The sequence below is a fragment of the Chrysochloris asiatica genome, unplaced genomic scaffold (assembly GCF_000296735.1).
Source record: "Chrysochloris asiatica unplaced genomic scaffold, ChrAsi1.0 scaffold00001, whole genome shotgun sequence".
NCBI lineage: Eukaryota > Metazoa > Chordata > Mammalia > Afrosoricida > Chrysochloridae > Chrysochloris > Chrysochloris asiatica.
This window is the reverse complement of record NW_006408519.1, coordinates 50,169,394-50,191,146: the sequence shown is the minus strand read 5'-3', so window position 1 is coordinate 50,191,146 and position 21,753 is coordinate 50,169,394. Positions and strand designations below refer to the sequence as shown.

Below are 21,753 nucleotides of genomic sequence, written 5' to 3'. Positions count from 1 at the left end.
CGGTGTGGGGTTCGTGGGGTCAGCACAGAGAAGGGAAGGCAGACTCAGGTGTCCTTGGCTCTGGTGTCCATTACCCCACCAGGACAAGGCAACAGAAACAGCTCTCGGCCATTTGCAGGGCCATTGTTTGCTTCTCTTTCTTTCATCAAAGCCCATTTCTGAAAAGCTTTTCGTTGTTTCAAATGTCATTGCCGTCAAATAAGATCTTGGAAAATGCCTCCAAGAACGAAGGGCACCACTCCACAGGCTCACCTGCCTGAGCTCAGAGTGAATGCACGGCCAGTTCAAAGTTAACCACCACGTTTCCCCCGGCTCACACCAGACAGAGGATAGACACTGGACATCAGCATGTGTTTGAGAAAAGAGTTTATTATTTCTTAGTAACAGGCAGAAAATACCTCATCCCACGTGCACTTCTAACAGACTCTCACCTTCACTTCCTAAAACCCAACCTCTTGCTCTTTGAGCTCCCAGGAGCTGGGGGACATGCTGCTTCCACAGTGCAGACCTCAGGGTGGAATCAGGCCCACAGTTCCTCTCTGCCCATGTTCCCTGAACCAAGACCTAATGCCAGTCTGTGGGTTCATGATTTCCGTCTTCTGCAACACGGCCTTGATCAGAGCTGGACAACGTCCTCAGAGTGAGCACATGTGGGCTAGGGCGGCAGAGCACGTGATGAGCCATGCGCCCATATGCCTCCAACCACCAATGCAACCTTCCACGTTGGAACCAAGTCTCAACATCATAACAAAAATGTGCAAACATGGAGTCAGATCTTTGTCAGCATAACAACCAAGCACCATCTGTTTGTACACACACTGTGTCGACGAGTCAAGGTGTTGAAACGTGGACAAATGTCAGGTTCATGGCACAGGATGGGCGCTTTGTCTACCAAAGGTAACAGTCACTCCACGATGGAAGGGTGTTGTCATCAGAAACAAACAGACGGAGTGCCCACCTCCCAGACCCCGACCCTGTACAGAGCGCCTCAGGACAGCAGTGGCTACATGTTCCCAGAGGAGCCGCCCCTAAGGGGTCTTCTCCCACATTGCAGGAAATCTGTGTAAGGGTCCCTGAGGTGTCCCCAGACCCGACAGACACCTGGTGCTGTTTGTGGAGTAACGGGAGGGGGAATGAATCAAGCACCGTGTGAGCCGATTCTGGCTCTCTTCCCCTGAATTCCAGAACTCTCTAGCTGGACCTGGCTGACTGTCAGTAAACACCCCGAAACGTCCTCACTCGCACAATGGGAGCCAGAGAGTCGAGACAGAGCGCAGGGTTGTGAGGTACACATCCGAGCAGATGGGACTATGCCGGGAACCCAGTATGGGAGCTTCACCCTCATTCACTCGATTTTCCAGATGGCAATCTTGCCCTCGCCCCTGCCAGAGCCACTCAGCACATAGCGGTCTTCAGCCGAGCAAAGAGTTGTCACCAAGTCTGCGTGTGCCAACAGCTCCTTGTCCACCGTCTTCCTCTCAGCATCGATCACGTAGATTTTCCCTTTGGGCTGTCCCTGTGATGGTCCCCGGCCGCCCACCCAGATCTGTCAGGAGACACGAGGGCATCAGCCTGAGATCTGGGACCCTCAAAACTACTGAATGCCAAGCTCTGTCCATTCCCACCAAGAGAGAAAGGGGCCTGGAGGGTGGGGGCGGGGTGCAGCCCAGACACGTCACCTGTTTCTTCACTCTGATCATGCAGCTGACCTCCACGCAGTCCTGCAGGGGGATCCTCTCAGGGGGCTGGTCCAGGTCCCGCAGACTCCAGATGAGGACCTCGCTGCACCCCGAACAGGCCGCCCAGAGCTGCTCCTGCTGGAACCCAACAGTCGTTAATGCCCCCACACCCGGGCACTGCCTCCCGCTTCTCTGCCCACCTCTCCACACCTCTGAAATCAGCTGGAAGATGCTGCTTGGCTCCTGGAGTTTCAATTCTTGACGAAAGAATCCATTCGGTGTCACCACCACGATGCTGTCCCCCGTGCCTGCAGAGAGCATCGGGCAGAGCGGGCAGTTACCGTGTCTCCCCCGACCCCATCAGCCCACCTTCTGAGACTTTACTGAAATTGGGGAGCAGCCATGCCAGCTTTCCAGCTCGATCCTGTAGTTGTTTTGGATTTTTTACACTAGAAGCCAAAGCAAGACCTAAGCATAATAACCCACCCAGTGACGAAGAGAGTGACCAGGGCCCGGGGTGGCCAGACAACCAGCATGCCCAGGCCTCAGGGTGCCCACTGCAGGGAGATGCCCACGGGACCTAGATCCACCCTGACGCCAGCTGGTCTGCAGAAAGGCTATGGAGGGCACCCAGGCGTGCCCTCTCAGAGCTGAGTGTGTTCACTGTGTGTGCCATCGAAGCTGCAGACAGTAGCGCCAGCTCGGGTGTAGTGAGGCACCGTGCGCTCAGCGCTCACTGTTTGTGCCATCGAAGCTGCAGACAGTAGCGCCAGCTCGGGTGTAGTGAGGCACGGCTCAGCGCTCACTGTGCGCCCCAGCAGCTGGTGGGCTCAGGCTATAGTGTTCGCATCAGCGATACAGCCGACACAGGCCCTGTCCTTGGGGACGTCAGGGAAAGCCAAAGCAGACCCAGTGTCCAGTACGTGGGACAGACAAGAACTGCCCCAAGGCATCAGTCTTCATGCTAACGGCTGAGTGCTTTAACTGCTGCACCACCAGGGCTCCCTAGCCAACAGTAATCCACGCTATCTATAGATCTGTCTATAGACCATTTGGAGGCATCCTGGTGTAGCTCTATAGGGTAAGCATGGTTAACCACAAGGTCAGGTGGTTCAAACCCACCAACTGCTCCTCAGAAACCTTATACAGGGTCACTATGCGTTTGAACCAACTCAACAGCACTTCATAACCAACGTATCCAAGGAGGCTTTAAAAAGTTGGTGGAAAAATCCCCTGATTTTTTCATTCCACTTTTCATGAACTCGGATGCCAAAACCCAACCAGGACGTAACGAGAAAAGAAAGGTACAGGATCAGTAAGTAGCATGTACAGATCTCCTACACGGTCTGTCACTACACTGTTCGAGTCAAGGGCTTATTTCAAGAATGCTAAGTTGATTTTCCACACAAAAATGTACCCCAGTACACTGGGAGGAGAAAAGAGAAATCTCAAAATGACCGTCATAGTAGGTGTGTGGAGATTTTGGGGTGGCACAAAGGATGAAAAAGGACCACTAGCCAAAAAAAAAACTGGCAGGTCAAACCCACCCGGAGGTGCCTTGAAGAAAGAGACCGGCTCTCTGCTTCCAGAAGGTCACAGCCCTGAGGCCCCGTGAAGCAGTTCTAATCTGCACATAGGGTGTCAGGAGTCACAATCAGCTCGCAGGCAACTCACAGAAACCAGCTGCTGTCCATAGATTCCCGCCTCTTAGTGGCCCCACAGGGCACTGACTGCTGGGTTCGAACCCCTGACCTTTCTGTTTACAGTCCAACAATCATTTAGGGCAGGAATCTCACAAGGATGCCCCCGTTCTAAACGTGTACTTTGTGCTTCGATTAGAAAAAGGACTGACACTTCTGGACCACGGCTGCTCTCTGACGGTTGGAATAACCTGACACCAGAGGGGACATGCCTTGGCCAGCCCTCACATGTGGGGCAGTGATGGGGTGGACACTGAGCTGGGTTCATCCCCAGGGACGGTGGGGTAGCAGAGGGGCAGGCAGGCCATGAGTCCAAGGGTTGGTGGGGGGACCTGGGTCAGCAGCAAGAAACAGAAAAAGGATCAGAGTTGAAAAGCAGGAACTGGAAATGCATAAATGCATCTAGCCAGTGTGGTGAGCTTTCATCTCTAGTTCAGTATTGGAGTTGAACAGAACAATATCCCAGATACCTGTTCTAGCCCTAGACTCGGTGCTTTGTTTGGGGGATAGGGTTTTCCAAAAGGTCGGTGGTTCAAACCCATCCGCTGCTCCAAGGGAAAAAGCAGCGGTCTGCTTCCATGCACACTGAAGCCTTTGGAAACCCTTCAGGGAGGCTCTGAGTTGGCAATGACTCGACGGCATTTTCCATGGGTAAGTCTTACTGAGTAGGGTGGGTCCCTCTGAAAGGAAGGGCATAGCGGGCTGAGTGTCCCAGGGAAGAGGTATCTGAGGACCCATCTGCACCCCGAGGAATGCTCAGGTACACCTGACTCTCACCGAAACCCCACTGTGGCGGGAGACGCGGCAGACTTACAGCACCACAGGTGGCCCTGGTGGAGTCTGGCAGAAGTCAGGGCTCGTCCCGGCACCTGGAACCTGCTGGTAACCCGCAGCGTGCTCACGTTCCAGGCCAGCACTGTGCCATCTCGGCTGCAGGAGTACACCTCACTGGGGACGTGAACACACAGTGCAAAGTCACCACGAGACAAAGTCCCCACACCACAGGTGGTGAGCACCATGGACAAGCCAGCCGTCCTGGTGTCAACCCAAGGGTCTGACTTCCCCTCAGGGTTTCCAGAGGGTGATTTTCCTGGAAGCAGATCATCGTGCCTTCTGGGTGGGCCTGAACCTCCAACCTTGAGGAGAGCAGCCGAGCCTGTTAACCGGCTACACCCTGTGGGCTCCAGGAAAGGCCACTCTGACTCACACCGGGGCATCATGGGTCAGGGTCGACTCAGTGGTAACACCTTTCTTTGACTCTCACCTCAGGGGACACTGTCCTGTGTTACTCAGGTGGGTTTAAAATGACCCCAAACCACAACATACAGGAAACACCCAAGAGAGCCCCTGGGGAAGCCTGGTGGGAGGGACGTGCCCTGGGGACCAGAACAGAGTTTGTTGGCCCACAGGTGACTTAAAAAAATGGGGGGTGGGTGTGGGGGGAGAACTAGGGCATGGTAAGTGAGCCAGCTGCAAACTTAGACCTCACACAAATCTGACTCCAGGGGAGAGGAGAGGCCCTTCCCTCTGGGCCCCGAGCCCTGCCCCGCAGCACTCTTGGGAGCACCCTGGTACCTGGGCGCCATCTCTCCATCTGACATGACCAAATCCACCACGCTGGCCCGGTGGTCAGTGAGCTGTTTGTTGCAGGACATGCTGTGGATGTTGATGATGTAGATGACAGAGTCCTCGGAGCCAATCCACACCTGGTTCTGCTCGGCCATCACCATGCAGTTCTAGCGGGAAGCCAGAGTCAATGTCAAAAAGGCAGACACCACGTAGGCTGGGGAGCCAGAGAACGTTTCAGAGCCTCTGGCTTAGCAAAGCCAGTGACAGAACATGCTTAGACTTTCTGAAATTGTAACTCAGGATTAAAATGTTTAAGAGCTGTAAAAGTCTCATAGATGAGACAGCGTGCTCTGGCTTCCTCACCTGACCGCCAACCGCCTCCCTACTTTAAATACAGATTTCAGAGAGGAGAGGTTAGGCCACACGGGGTCGGGCTGGACCTGCGGGGACCTGTCAGAGAAGGGGGCCGCAGACATGTTCACTAAAGCAAGCGGCAGAAACCTGGCACGACTTTGCACCCTTGGAGAGACAGGAGACAAGGTTACACCAGATGTAGTCATTTCAGTGGTGGCTAATTATTCCTTATCCTCAAGTGGGGAGAGGGGTTTATAAAAATTGACATCAATTTAATTTTTCCAAAACATAGCTAACCTCAGAATTACCCTAAAAAAGCCTTTCCTTTAGACAAACAACTTTGAACTTCAAATTTCCAGGAGGCAACAATGTTTTGAGACAATTATCCAAGTTTCTTATTGAATGGTACAAAACAAGTCTGTGAAAAGCTAAAAAGCTCTCACCTAACCGGGGTAACACTGTTAGAACTAAATGTTTTCTGGACTACTTGAGGGAGGGTAGCAGAGACTTTCAGTTTTATTTAGAATAAGAATGATTAAATTTCTCCTCCTGGGGCATTTTTTTGGAGTGGGGGGAATAGTAGGAGTTGGTCAAAAGCAAAAAATATTTTCATTTATTCTATCATGGTTCCTATTTTGTCATTGGATATTCACTATGTCTTACTACTTTGAAAAGATGAAAGTATGAAAGAGGTGACATTATAAATGATCCAACAGAAACAGAGAATTAGAACAGAATAGTGAATAACTATATGGAAACAAACAGGGTAACCGAAGTGGAATGGACAAATTCTTAAAAGCACACAACCTGCCCCGAGGAAACAAAGTCTCAATAGACCCATAAAGTGAGAGACATCAATCAATTAAAGGTCAAAAACCTCCCAACAAAAAATGTCCTGGAGAAAGAGTCCCCACTGAATAGTTTTCATCTTGTCTAGATGGGTGTGGTGAAAAGAGATGGGGATAAGATTCTTAATGATTTAATAGTAACTGTCACAATTGTAAAGGTAGAAGTTTTGTAACAAAAACAGGGGAGTGGTTAATCTTACAGTCCAGAAACAAAGGACCCTAGGACCATCAAGGGAGAAGCGCACAAGTGGAATGTGGGACCCCATTCAGAAAAGCAACGATACCAGAGGCGGAGGCAGAAATGGGGACATGGAGTGAGGGAGCAGCTGAGGACTCTAGATTCATGGGAAGAGAGGGACTGAGAGCTGGCAGCAGGCTTGCAGAGTGTGCCCTTTGGTGACTTAAATTATTATATGTGCCTGAGTGTTGGGGGCAAAACAAAGGGCTAAACTGAATAGAAATACTGTTAACTGGAGGTACATGGTACATGGAGGGGATTATAATCATTGTAATGAAACAAAGTGTGTGATTTGTTGAATGTAAAACTGTTGATCTGCCCTGTAAACTTTCACTTAAAACAAAAAAACCCCCATCCTGGACCAGATGGTTGCACTGGGGAATTCTACCAACCCCTCCAAAAAGAATTGGTACCAACACTGTTTAAACTTTTCCAAAAGAGAGCAGGAAGAAATATTCCCTTGTTCATTCTATGAAGCTAACATGGAAGCTAACATGGAAACGACACAACAATGTATCTGATAAAATACTAACAAATGTAATCCAGCATCCTTTCACTCAGTGTATACTAGACAGATCATACACACCAAGTAAGTGGGCTTTAGTCCAGGAATGCAAGGAGAGTTCAGTATTAGGAAATCAATCAATGTACTAGAACAAGGGGATAGAATCACATGGTCATCACTATAGATGTAGAAAAAGCATTTGATACAAGCCAACACCATTTCTCGAAAACTCAAAAGAAGCTTTAGACAGACGGGAAATTCCTCCGGATGCTGTGAGGCATAGTGAGAAGCCAGCAGCCAGCATTGCACTGAGAGTTCCCCTAAAATCAAGAACAAGACAAGGATGCCCTGTTCTCCTCACTCTGCTCAATACTGCGTGAGAAGTCCCAGCTAGAGCGACATGACACGAGAAACGAAGAAAAGATGCCCACGTTGAAAAAGAAGTCATCTCTCTCTACGCAGATGGTGTGATCCTAGATACTGAAAGTCCCCAAGAGTCCTGGAGAGTTCTAGAGCTAACAGAAGCATTTAGCCAAGTTGCAGGACACACAATCAACAAACAAAAATCAGCAATGAGAAATCTGAAAAGGAAGTTAGGAAAACAATTCCATTTATGATCACACTTCAGAGAATAATAAAATACCTAGGAGTACAGCTAGCCAGGGATGTGAAGAAAACTACAAAACACTACTGGAATAGAGAAAAGACTTAAAATAATTGGAAAGATGTTCCATGTTCATGGATTGGAAGACTACATATTGTTACAACGTCAATACATCCAAAGCAATCTATAAATTTATGTAATCCCAATCAAAACTTCAATAGCCTTTCTTTTTTACAGAAACAGTAACAGCAACCCTCTACTTTATATGGAATGGCTAAGACAGTGTGGAAAGAAGAGAACAAGTGGGAGGGCTCACACCATACACAAAAATTCTAAATGGATTAAGGACCTAAATATGCAAACTGAAACCACCGAACTCTTAGAAGGACAAGCTGGGGCGACATTCAGGCTTAGCACTCAACAATGGACTCATCTAATAACAAAAGCACCAGCTCAAAAGACTAAAAAATATATAAATGGGACCCCAAAAAAGGAAGAACTTTTTTTCATCAAAAGAGTATACCAGAAATGCGGATGGGTCTCTTGTGATACAATAGTGAATAATTGTTATCAGGACTGCTTGTGAGGGTTGGAATTGTAAAGGTAGACTTTTGTAGCAAGGAGGGGAGTGATTAACTTTTTAGTCTAGGAGCAGAGGTCCCTAGGACCATCAAGGGAGAAGAGCAGAGAGCGGGACCCTACCCAGAGAAGCAGTGATGCCTGAGATGGAGCTGTTGGGGACTTTAGAAACAGAGAGGGAGAGGAGCTGTGTGCTGATGACTGGGGGGCGGGGGGGAGCAGACTTGTTGATGCATGGAGGGGACTGTAACCATAGCAATGAAAGGATATACAATAGGATGAATGTAAAACTAATGTTCTCCCATGTAAACTATCACATAATTCACAATAAAACATTGAAAAAAAAAAAAAGTATACCAAAAAACTGAAAAGAGAAGCTACTAAGTAGGAGACTATATTTGGAAACCATATATCCAACATGAATCTAGTAACAAAAATACAAATTAAACTTTTGACAATTTACTAACAGAAAAGACAAATAACCCAATCATTAAATGAACAAAGGACTTGAACAGACATTTTACCAAAGAGGCCAAATGGCCATCGAACGTGAAAAGACGCTACGCATCATCTATCATCAGAGAGAGGCCAGTCTACTCCCACTAGGATGGCTAAGACCAAAACAAAACAGAAAATGAATGTTGGTGAGAATGTGGGGAGATTAGAACTCTTAGCCACAGCTGGTGGGAATGCAAAATGGTACAGATGTTGTGAAGAACAGTGTGGGGGTTCCTCAGAAAATGGTACAGATGTGGAGAACAGTGTGGGGGTTCCTCTGAGAATGGTACAGATGTTGTGGAGAACAGTGTGGGGGTTCCTCTGAGAACGGTACAGATGTTGTGGAGAACAGTGTGGTGGTTCCTCAGAGAACATTACAGATGTTGTGGAGAACAGAGTGGTGGTTCCTCAGAAAACGTTACAGATGTTGTGGAGAACAGTGTGGGGGCTCCTCTGAGAACGGTACAGATGCTGTGGAGAACAGTGTGGGGGTTCCTCAAAAACGGAAAATACTGCTGTTGTTATATACTGTCAAGTCACTTCCAAGTCACAGTGACCCTGTCTCCAGCGCCACATCAGGACGCCAGAACTATAGTGCTAACCCAGGACTCCACACCAGAGCTACCATACGACCCAGCAATTCCACTCCTAGGCATGTACCCCAAAGACTTGAAGACTCAAAGAAAGATTTGTCCACCAATATTCACTGCGGCAACCCTATCCACAGCAGCCAAAAGATGGAAACCACCAAAATGCCATCAATAGATGAATGGATCATGGAAACATGGTCCATCCATAAAATGGACCACCACTCAGCCAGTGGGAGAAATGAAGTCTTGATACATGCTAGGGTGTGGATGGAGCTGGAAGGCATTGTGCTGAACGAAACGGACCAATCACAAAAGGACAGTTATCCTATGACCTCGCGTCTATAACAAGGCAAGGCAAGGTAAACGCATGGAGACCAAAGTGTCTTAGTGATAACCAGGCACGGGGATGGTGGTGGAAACCGGCGCATGGACTGAGGGAGGGCCGCACACCGATCTCTCTGCCTGCCGTCAATAACATCGCCCTGTAAAAAGCGGAATTGACAAAAGCGGTGTGAGACACGCAGTAGAGTCGTGTTTACAAACCACAACAAGCAGGATGAAGCCCACTGGATCGATGTGGAAGCATTTTAAAGTATAAATGCAGTTTCAACGTAGGATGGCACCGTACTCATGAATTAAAAGGAACAAGAACTATGAAGAGCGTAGTTTAATTGAAAATACAAAACAAGTCTTTAAGCAGGAGTGGCCAAAAGCAGCCACAGCCAATTTTCTTGAAGTTGGGAACAGGCAGGCAGGGAGGGAGAAGAGAGAAGGGTAGAGAACGTGGACAGACTGAGTTGAGAGACCCCAACGAGAAGTAAACACCTATCTGCGGAGGCCGCGCACCACTGGGGGGATGTGTGTCTCGCTGTCATGCGCAGGTGGGCGGGCTTGCTTATGAAAAGCCACACTTCAACCTGGGAGCCCTAGAAATGGCGGGGATTGGGTGGTCTTCTGAGTACTCACCAATTTCGAAGCTCCCACTTTGAAGCAGTGCTGGAGGATGGTCCATGAGGAGGCGTCGAATACAACCACCTTGCCTTCACTCAGCGCACACCACAACTTGGGACGTGCGTCTGCAATCTTCTCCGCTGGGTCAAGATGCCCTAGAGAAGAAACGGACCCGAAAATGTTTGAAGGAGAACCTTTCTTTGTGCCACGTCAGCCGGTGCGGCCTGTGGGCTGGGCGCCTGCTCAGCCCCAAGCACTGTGCTGTGGGCTGGAGACAAAGCAGGGAGCAGAACCGGAACCGGACTCTGGGGCTGCCCTCACGGAGCTCAGAGTCGGCATGCACACCGGCTCCAACCAGACAGACGCGGAAGCAGCCAAGACCTCATACAGGTGGGCTTGGGTGCCTCTGTTTCTAAGTAGCAAAAAACAAATCTGCCTTCCAAATGGGCCATTCAGTCCATTCATGAAGCGAATGATGGATCTATCTGGATTTAAATCCATCATTTGACTAAATCTTTGTCCAATCAGTTGGTCTGAGGTATCTAGTCCATCCTGTACCAGTCAGATGTCAGGGAAACTAAGAAACAAGTCACCTGGATCTACAAATACTTGGCTTTATTTGGACAGGGGCTTCGATGGAAGATGCCTTGGTTGTGGTGATGAGTCTCGTGAACAGCCATGAACAGCCACTTCCTCGGCCGTGAGACCAGAACTCGAGGGTGCCTGACTACCAAATGGAAGATTTTAAGCAAAGATTCTGTAGAATCCTGATCAACTGGGGAGAGGGGTGGATACAGAACAGAATGTCAACTCGCATGGAATCTAGATCCTCTGGAACCATGGATGCTGCATGGAGCTCTGAAACTACTGACCTGAAATAATCCTAAAACATTAAACAAAAAATGAATCCTGGAGTCTTCTTAAAACCAAAATATATTTTCAAAAATATCTGCCTTGAAGAATGAAGACACTGGGAGGCATGTAATGGTTAAAGGGGATAGAGATAAATAGTGTTATAGACACAACTTTGCAACACCAGTGATCTCCAGGTAGATACACAGACAGGTGCACAGGCTGAACGAACGGGTGTGGGAGGGAGTGTGGGGGTACACCCACAAATACATCAGGGTTTGACAGAAAGTATTTGTACACAGGTATTTAGCCTTACTGCAAACACACCTAGGAATGTGGCAAAGCATACAGGGGCAAAGTGACAACTCCTTTAGGCAATGAGATGCTGGGCCTGGGGGTTCAGGACTATAGTCTCAGCGGACACCACAGTCAACTGGTATAACATATTCCACAAAGACAATGCCCACCTAGTCCACAAAACATCCTAACTTTAGTGATTAACATCTGGGATCTTGAAAGCTCATGAGTGGCCATCCAAGGTGCGACTATCGGTCTCTCCACGTGCAGAGGAAAGAAGAGTGACGAGACGTAAAGACACCTGACATCAGTCATGGACCACAAGAACACCAGTCTCCTACGACTCTGAGACCAGAAGAACTAGACAGTGCCCAGCCACCACTACCCACTGCTCGGAAAGGGACCACATTAGAAGGTCCCAGACAGAGTGGGAGACATCATGGAACAAAACTCAAGATTATTTATATAAAAACCACAGACACAGTGATCAGAGGCTGGAGGAGCCCACGACTCTGGCCCTCAGCCACCCTTCAGGTGTGGAACGGAACGCACCCCCAGCCCGTCAGTGGATAGGTAGATGAGGGGAACATCAACGCTCCAACCATTCCAGATCCAAAGGGCAACATTTCCCTAAGAACAAAGTGGAGAAGGGCTGGGAAGGAGAGTGGACGGGAACTAGGAATCCCAGGGAGGAAGCAGGGTCCCCGTGGTGGCAGGGAGGGGACTGCAATCACTGAGATGAAACCAAGTGTGTGATTTGTTGAACGTCATACTGATGATGAGTTCATCTGTAAAACCATCACTCATTTCACAATAAAAAGACTGTCTGCCTTCAGGACTGTTATCTGTATTGGCTCAAATTGGCAACAGCAACTGGAAAGATTCCATAGGAGCCTCGGGGGACAGAGTTTATGTTACTGGAGGAGGAAGAACTCAGAAAAGGAAAAGGAGGCTCCTGGTACGACTTGAAGAATGTCCTCAACACCACTGAATTGGACGTGCAGAAATGGTTCAATGGGTGTATGGTTTGCTGTGTATATCCCAAATAAAAATAAACTTTCTTAAAATTATAAACCATAAATAACCAGTAAAGAAAAAGAAATCTAGTCAATTAACCCAGGAGCCTTGGTTTGTACACTGCGGTCTGCCTCAAATAGGATAAAATATGGCATCTTCTCTGCATCATCAGAAGAAAGGTTCTGCTTCCTAGACCCTATGGGCGTTCAGTGAAGAAAGGAAAACTCGGCTACAGGCAGACTTTTACTACCGAGCTTCTCTTTACCACACGAAGTGCAAAACTTCCATGTTTAAATTGTCAGAGGACAGGGGTGAAGAGACTGCGTCAAAAATCAGTGTCCATCGCCTAAGACAGGCAGCGTCCCTTAAACAAATAATAAATAAGGGGGAATCTGATGCAGACCGTGCAGACCCGGTCAGGAGTTCAAGGCCCTGTGGGCCCAAGTGTTGCTGACCGTCCAAACCATAGGCTCTGAGGATCAGACTTTAGCCATCTAGCAGACATAGCAAAATGTCCCTTATCTGATTATTCAGTTATGCTGGTTAGTAATTCCATACATGAGCCCTGGATACCCACAGATAAATGTAAAACCTTCCCTAAAACCCGAGACTGTAAATTCCAAAAAGGCAAAGTTTTTCCCAAAAAAAAGCTAAAGAGGATAGAGAGAAACTCTGTTAACTGATGGTATGTGGAGGGGATTATAATCAATGTAATGAAACAAGGTATATGAATGTTTGAATGTGAAACCGATGATGTGCCCTGAAAACTTTCACTCAATCCACAATAAAAACCTTAAAAAAAAAAAAATCAGTGTCCATGACCCTGAGACAGAACTAGAAGGTGCCCAGCTACCACCAACTACTCTGAAAATGATCACATTAAAAGGTCCTGGGGAGAGTGAGAGAAAAACATGGAACAAAACTCAAAATCATGAAAAAGACGAGGTTTACTGGTCAAAGACTGGTGGAACCTGGAAGTCTGGCCCTTAGTTCAAACCTGGAATTGAACTGACGTTCACAGCCCAATTTCCAGCCAAACAACAGACAAATCTACAAGGGACTCAAGAACACTAGGGAGGCTCAAATATTGGAGAATTATCAACCACTTGAGATCAATAAGACAGCATTTCCCAGAGCCCAGTTCACAAGGGTAGGAGTTGAAACAGGGGACACTGGGGCGAGTGGAATGTCACTTTGCAGGGACCACCATCAGCGAGATGAAACAAAATGTGTTCAATTGTTGGACGTAAAACTGAAGATCTGCTCTGTAAACCTTCATACCACTTCCAATAAAAAAGTTTTGTTAAAAAAGCATATGTACCTAGATGGCAGCTATGTGGAGAAACAATAGCTTCATAGTTTGATAGTTTTGTTTAGGAAACGTTTTATGGTTTTATGGGCCCTGGCATGGCGCTGTGGTATAAAGCACTGGGCTGGTAACTGCCAAGTCAGCAGTTCAAACCCACCAGTCACCCTTGGAAACTCAATACAGGGTCACTGTGAATCAGAACCACCTTGATGGCATACAACAACACGATTTTATAGCAGTAAAAGAGAATGACGAGTCCATCGATGCTGATACAACCAAGCCAAATCTATTGCCCAATCACCCATCATGACCGCACGGAACCGAGGAGAAGTGCCCCACAGGGTTTCCAAGGCTGTCGTCATTACAGAGACCACCTCAGTGTTTCCCCACGGAGCAGATGATGGGGTCCAGCCATCAGTCAGTTAGCAGCTGAGTGCTTAAACACTGCGCCACCAGGACTCCTCCTATGAGTGTTGTTGGTGTCAAGCATTGTCGTGTGGGTTCTGACTCACAGCGACCCTGTATAGGGTTTCCTAGGAGGGGCTGATGGTTTTGAACTGCCAACCTTGAGGTGAGCAGCCCAGTGCTTCCCTACAGCACCTTACTGCTAATTACTTCAGAAATGAAGGAACTGGAACAACATCACTGGATTTTTCCAGTTCTTTTTCTGTCTAGAATGAAGTGTCTTTGTTTTCCAACACTACAGAGCCTCTGGCCCACCCTTGCCTGCCCCAAGACTCTACACTCGGAATTAAAGGGGTTTTGACAGTTACAAACCATCAGCACAACAGAGCCCTTGTCTGTAAGTAGACACCTGCCAACACCTATGGTTTCCCCTCATCATCCTAACGCAACTCGTGGCGAGCTACAAGACTGCCGTCTCATGAGACAAAACCGAATGGAGGCTCCTACGGTCGCAGGATCGGGTCAGTCAGCGGAAGATGCCGGTAGAGTTTCTAAGACAATGAAATCAGAGTATCGCAGTGATAACAGGAACAGATTAAATCATAACCGCAGTGCGGGATGACATGACTGGACGTGCTCCGTGCACCCAGAACTGCCGTACAAATGGAGGGGTGACCCCGTTTCTGAGCCTCTCACGGGCCCCCAGACAGCACCCACTATGCCACACAGGGCCTCTCCTCAGGAAACACAAACACGCCGGGTCCCAGTGACCTCTCTCACTCAGTGGACACTCAGCAGCAGGCCCTTTCTAAGGAAGCAGCCTTCTTACCTGGCGTGTACAGCAGGACGTCAATGGCTTGAGGCTGAGTCTCCCCTGCTGAAGGGTTAATCTTGTGTTTCAGAGTCTCCAAGGTGGTTGTTGGAACAGCCATGGGCACTGGAAGGTAAGCCATTTGAAAATCCTTTACTACTGTTCTCATTTCCTCTAGTCGCTGCTGCCCACTGCACCCCTGTAGGCCACTCAAGCTGCCCACCAGCTTTCCAAGGCTGCCATCTCTATGGGGTTAGACCACCGGGCTTTTGTTCTGTGAAGGCGCTGGGTGGGCCTGAACCCCTGACTCTGGATTAGCAGCTGAGTACTTACCTTCTGCATCACCAGGCCTATTACTTTACTTGTTGTTGAGTGCCGTCGAGGGTTTCCGAGGAGCAGCTGGTGGGTTTGAACTGCTGACTTTTCGGCTCAAACTGACCTCGCAGTTAGAGGGCATATCCTACCTACAGCGCCACACCAGGACGCCTTTGTTTATGTGACACAATGAAATTGATTTTACTCCATGGCCTCATAATGTCTGCATTTTGTAGGATATTAACTTTCAGGTGAAACTTCAAAACTTGAGACACGTGAAGCGGGAGCTGGAAGCCAGGTGTTATAGTCCCTCGTGGGCAGACGTCTTCGTTCAGCAAAAGGATGAGGCACCGGAGAGCTTTGCTCCAAACACAGCCCCGCTCGCACCGAGGTCTGTCCTCTAACCAGACTTGGTTCTCAGGGTTCTAACAAACTGAAGGTCGGCAGCCACCCTGAGTCCAGCCTGTGCTCTCTGCGTGTCTCTCTGACCTTTTCTGGTCTTTTCCCCAATATTTCAAGCTTTTTCACCCTGCTGCTGTATACTTAGAGTGCTGGTGCTCCGGGTAAAAACTGGTCAGCAGTTGGAACCCACTCACTACTCCTCACAGCTCCTATACTGGGTCTCCACGAGTCGGCACCGACGTGTCGGCACTTACAACTGGCTACTGCATGAACTCCAGATGGTGTAAATGGCTTTTCTATGTCACTTTGTGACATTTGCTTTTCAGCGGTGGTCTGGACCTGAACCCACGATCTCTTCAAGGTCCACCTGTAATGCTCTCCTGTGGCAACAGTAACTACCCTGTGCCCCCCAGGATCAGCACCCCAGGCCTCACCCATAAGAGATGCCTGCTGGGTACCATCGAGTCGCTTCTAACTTACGGTGACTCCATAGGACAGGGTAGAAATGCCCTACAGGGTCTCACAGAGACCCCACAGGACAGGATTTCCCAGGCTTCCATCTGCTGGAGCTGACTGCCCGGTCTTTCTTCAGTGGAGCCGCTACGTGGATTCGAACTGCCAACCTTTGTGTCCCAGGGTGCCTTAGTTTCTAGCAGCTACCTTCTAGTTGTTGACAACCAAAACTGTGGCCAGATACACCCCGGCCTCCTCCCTTACCGAGACCAGGCCTTAAACCTCCCCCTCTCCGCAATCACTCTGCCATGGTCCCCTCTGCTGGGCATTGATAACCTGTCCTCCTGGCCATGACCCAGCCCTCCGTCTCCCATCCCCCTCACAGCACTGGGAGGGGATGACACTGCTCTCCCCCAAACTGACCTGCAAAACCACTATAAGGTTTGCTGAAGACACTGGATCTGGGGAGGTCGACCAGGACATCGACCTCATCGACCAGATACCAGGGAACCGGGAGGAAGCCACAACTACAGACTTCAGCCAAGGCCTCAGTCAGGTGCCCACCTCAGTGGACAGACACGTGAGAAAGTTTGTCTCATCTTGTTAGCGGGCGTTTTCGTGGAGGACCGCCCCCCTCCCCCCACTGCCATGGGGGGACACAGTGGGCAGTGACGGGTGACCACTCATCTATGCATCACCAGGAGGCTGTAAACTGTTTACAGAGGAACTGAGGCTTGACTAGTGGCATCAGACAGATCTGGCTGTAGGATGTAAACAGTTGGCACGCAGAGTCTACTTGACTCTTCCTACGGTGGGCTCCCTCCTCACGCCCCTCCGTGCAGGCCCTGACCACCCCAACTGTGACCGAGGCTTCGGAGAGGGGACACAGGACTCTGAGCACCAGGTGTCAGTTTGGGAGGAACATGAACCAAAATGAAGCAGCATCTAGTGGGTTTGCGCTTTCTAATCCAGAGGCAACACAGGGCAACAATGCCACACACACAACCAAACTTTTTTTTTTTTAATTTGTTTTGCTACTTTGTTCATTCATGTTTCATAATTTTATAAACCAATTCGCTGGTTTCACTCCATGTAATGAATGATGCTAACTGCGTGAACTTACGTTAAGAATACAAATCTTCAAGGTCCTAGTGGTACAAACATTCTGTACTTGGTTATTAACCAAAAGGTTGGTGGTTCAAACCCACCCAGCGGAGCCGTGGAAGAAAGGCGTGGCCATCGGCTCTCATAAAGATCACAGACAAGAAAACCCTACGGTCAGTTCTGTTCCGCAACACAGAGGGGTGCTGTGAGTCAGGGTCCCCTGGACAGCAAGTGGGTTGGAGTTTGAGGTCCTGTCATGGTTACTTTGTTTATGCAAACCACAAGGTAATTGGCTCAGGGGGTCATTTAAAAATGGAAACAAAGTAAAGTAGCTAAAATGATGCCCAGCCTTATTCTTCTGCCTGACTATTTCCTAGACTTCAGAAAACAATCTACACAGGGAGAAACCGTGACACCAGGGACTGGTTCTACTTGCTAAAATCACCGTCACTGTCAGCCAGATAAAATCAGTGAAGCCTTATTGGGGACCACATGGCCAGGGGACACCCAAGTCTGTCTTACTTTCATTCTTCATCTTGTCAAAATAAGACAGCTTGGAGGCAGCCTGGATGGCGCTGGAAGACTGCAACGTGCCGACCACAGCATCCATCAGCAGCACATTGGTCAGTGCTTGCTGGATGTACTGAGGGTCCTAAGTGAGAAGTACAATCATTTCAACACAACGCCCTAAAATCACTTCGTCACAAGGCTTTGCCATGTTGCATAAAACACTACTTTTAAAGACGAGTTTTCTCAAAGCAACATGAAACAGTGTGGATGAAGGCTAACTTGGGGTTTGCTGTCACGCGGGTTTTCTTGACTCCCTCATTAAAACAATTATGAATCACTTACACTAAGAGTCAGGGAGTGTGGTGGCTTTGTAGGGTAAGCACTGGACTACAGACTAGCAGACTCTCACTCTGAGGGAGAAAGATGAGGCTTTCTGTTCCCACAAAGATTTACAGCCTCAGAAACCCCGTACAGGGTCGCTATGAGTTGTTGCCAACAAGGACAACGACATCACACCAGGGGGAGTCGGGCAGAAAGTACTACAGGCTTCGGGGGCCCCGGGGTTCTGTTCGACTGTGGAGCTCTGCATTGTAGCACAAGAGCTGCCCCAGACGTCCCATCAGAGAGCAGCGAGCTGGCTGTGTCCCCGATAAAACGTGACTTAACCAGAGCTGCCCACAGCCTGCAGGCCTCCGTCTAAGTCCACTGATAGTGCTAAGTACAGGGGAAGGGTTCTGGGCAGTCAAATCCAATGGCTAGTCCACTCCAATGCTCCTGACCTTGAACCTGTCCACTAACTGAGAGCTCACCATCCCAGTAGCCGCCGCTCTGCTCGGGACAGTCTATTGCTTCTCATGTTTGCCAACGGGACCAGCATTTTTTTAGTGTGCATTTCTCTGGTTATGAATGGGGCACTGGTGGTCTTTACTCTCACCCCTCTCACAGCTGGCCTAGTCTCAGTCTTCACCTGTTTTTCTAAGGGGGCTCCTGTCTTACTTTGCATGGCTCGCCTCTATCTGTTGACAAGGCCTTCAGCTCTGCCCAATGTTAACGAAACATACCAATCCGAGGGCGTTCCCAGTACTTTGTGGAAGGAACCCTGCCCTCTGCCTGCTCCACCACACCCTCCTCCTGCAAAGTTAGTTTATTCCCAACAGGTATGGCCGAAATGCCCAACTCAGAGCTGTCAGATGGACAGTCTACCTGCCCAGCTCCACTCCTCCCCTCCCCAGAACGTGGCCAGTGGTCCTCAGGTCTCGCATACCACCCTCTGGCTCACTAAGCATGCTCACCTCCTCAGACCACAAGGCCTTCCATGTGACATCTAACCATGTCACTCCCGAGGGCTGTGAGGAGACCTAAGCTAACCCACCTGCTCTACTTAGGGAACCACGTCCTAAGTGTGAGCATTACAAGGACCTGTGTACAATGAAGCCAGCCTGGGGTGCCAGCCCCGGTTCTCAGACCTTGTGGTCATCTGCCAGCTTCTTCCCGGCCCACATCTCCTTCACCATGAGGTACCACAGGTCACACTCTGTTTTAAGGTTTGCTTCAAAGACTTCTCTTCTGGACACCGTTTTAATTTTTAAAGTGGGGATTCTCAGGAGCAGGAACACTACTGTGGTATTTTTGACTTCCTGTAAAGGCAGAAACAGAACAGGTTCAGTAACACCACACACACATAAAAACATTTCAATTCCGGAGAGAAACAGTCAAGGAGTGTCTGAGATTAAAGGGGGGTGGGGGGGCTAGCACATGCTAAAGGTCATGCGTCCCAATGGTTCTCGGGTTCTGAAAGGGGTGGTGCAGAATGGTCTGGAAGGAGCCGGAATGGTCCAAAGGGGTCAGCTCGGGCTCATGTGCTAACACAAAGGGTGAAGGGGCAAACAGGGTATGGCCAGGAGCCCTGGGGACCAGCCCAGAGGACAGTCAGGGTGGGGAGTGAGGTCAAGGCTGGAGGGCTGGACGCTTGGAAGGGAGACCCTAAATGAAGAAGGTCAGAGGCTGCAGGCCCCTGGGAGTCATGGGGGCTCTGGGGCCTGGAATGTGACCACAGAAACCCACCCAGGTGGGTTCTTCCTCCGCACGAAGATGCTTCATCTTCCGCACCCTCAGCTATTGCTCTTTCTGTGGACAGAGGTGAAGGGGCGGAGGGAGGCGTGGTGGGCCCTTACCCCGGGTGGTAGCTGAGGTCTTATCCCTGGACTCCTATGTATATGCATTTGATGATTATACAAAATATTAGCGCTATCTAATGTGTCTCTCTCACATTCCCCTTAAATCTGGGAAAATGTAAAGTAGCAGGTGAATCAAGACCGAAATTCAAAATGTCTCAACTGGGAAATGGCTGCTTTAAAGGTACGTTGTTAGGAGCCATTGAGTCGGTTGTGAGTGTGGACCTGCCATTGGGCTTCCAAGCTTTCATCTTTACGTAGCAGACCACCTGATCTTTCTCTCATGGAGCAACTGGTGGGTTATGCTTAACCAGGGCCCTCTGGAGAAAGACATCCAGCTTGGTAAAGTGGACGGTCAGGGGAAAGAGGGGGACATTCCATGAGACGGAGACAAGAGCAGTAACCAAGGGCTTAAACGTAACGATGACTCCACATGAGGATGGAGCAGGGCCGGCATGCCATGTTCCATTCTGTTGTTAATGTAGGGTCACTGTAAGTTGGAACCAACTCAACAGCACCTAACAACAACAATTAATTAAACAACTCATTAACAGGTATTCACAGTGCTCTAAAATTAACAGCTAGGCCAGCCGGGAAAGTCAGAAACTGTGCGCTGGCACACGGCAGTTTCTCCGCCAGTGGCTTAGGACGAGCTCCCGTTTTCTCTCCTTGGAAGGTCAGGAACACACCTGCCTGCTTTGCTTCTGTTTCTCCCCTCCCAGAGACTCGGGGATGGAGGGACCCTTGGAGTCTGAGCATTTTACACAGCAATCCTACGAACAAGTCCTAGCACCAACCACTACTATGGTGAGGATACTGGGGTTTGGCAGGTGAGTGCCTTGTGGGGGGGGTCCATAGTCGGTAGAGTCCAGGTGGTTGGCCCCCAGTGAGTCCTAAGTGGTCAGTCCCAGGTGGTCAGCCCCAGGAGAGTCCCAGGCCCCCAGCTATCACCCTCACCTCGATGTTCCGGAAGGTGGAGATCTCCACGTAGCCGGGTCTCCCTTCGGTAAGCAGGAACAGGCGCTTCTGCGTCATGGCAATCTTGCCGACGCCACAGGTGGTCTTGACGGAGCTGGACAGCTTGTAGACACACTCGTTCTTGTCCAGGTGCCCCATCACTGCCGCGGGCAGGCTGACCTCCTGCGCCTCGGCTTCCGTCTCCTTCCAGCAGTTGTACAAGTCTCTGAACGTTTCTGGGTTGATCTGTTTCTGGTGTTCTTGGTTTGGAAGAAGAGAAAGTAAGCATGTCTTCAAGGGCTCTGTTCACCTACACAATCGTAGTCACATGGGCAAGGCAGCAGACAGCATCCAACAAGGCTTTTCTAAAATGCCAAGCAGTGTCTGCACCCCCTCCTTCAAACACACCACGGTTCCCATCCATGCCAGTCCCCCAGGCCCCCAAAGCTGGGTGCCTACAAGCCTCTCGCCTTCCTCTTCAGACCGGAGGACCTGAGATCCAACAGGTGCTTGCAGTACGTCTGGGTAATGTATGACTCTTCTCACCTTGGCCTTGTAACCGCTAGAGAACGACCGAGGGGACTGTGCGAATAAAGAGCTTGTGGCCCACTATGGGGATGGGACAGTCTGCTAATGCAGCTAAGGTGTATGGAACACATGTGGGAGTAGGGCCATGCAGACAGGTGCATGGAACACGTGTGGGGGGGCATGCAGGTAAGGTGTATGGAACATGTGGGGGGGCATGCAGACAGGTACATGGAACACGTGGGGGGGGCATGGAGGTAAGGTGTATGGAACACATGTAGGGGTATGGCCATGCAGACAGGTGCATGGAACATGTGTGGGGGGCATGCAGGTAAGGTGTATGGAACACATGTGGGTGTATGGCCATGCAGGCAGGTGCATGGAACACGTGGGGGGGGCATGCAGGTAAGGTGTATGGAAAACATGTGGGGGTATGGCCATGCAGACAGGTGCATGGAACACATGGGGGGGCATGCAGGTAAGGTGTATGGAACACATGTGGGGGTA

At 49.5% G+C, this 21,753-nt stretch overlaps 1 protein-coding gene across 1 annotated transcript in view; it reads right to left on the bottom strand.

Moving 5' to 3' along the window:
* Positions 1-1,345: 1,345 nt before the first annotated feature.
* The window catches only part of DENND3 (DENN/MADD domain containing 3), an 86,244-nt gene continuing 65,836 nt past the window's right edge, over positions 1,346-21,753 (bottom strand). The window contains exons 14-23 of the mRNA XM_006830727.1: positions 20,722-20,981; positions 19,057-19,227; positions 17,603-17,732; positions 14,825-14,932; positions 10,131-10,270; positions 4,955-5,115; positions 4,194-4,327; positions 1,890-1,987; positions 1,680-1,817; positions 1,346-1,546 (exon numbers count right to left, since the gene is read on the bottom strand). Of these exons, the coding sequence (XP_006830790.1) occupies positions 1,346-1,546; positions 1,680-1,817; positions 1,890-1,987; positions 4,194-4,327; positions 4,955-5,115; positions 10,131-10,270; positions 14,825-14,932; positions 17,603-17,732; positions 19,057-19,227; positions 20,722-20,981 (1,541 nt within the window). The remainder of the gene's footprint in view (positions 1,547-1,679; positions 1,818-1,889; positions 1,988-4,193; positions 4,328-4,954; positions 5,116-10,130; positions 10,271-14,824; positions 14,933-17,602; positions 17,733-19,056; positions 19,228-20,721; positions 20,982-21,753) is intronic.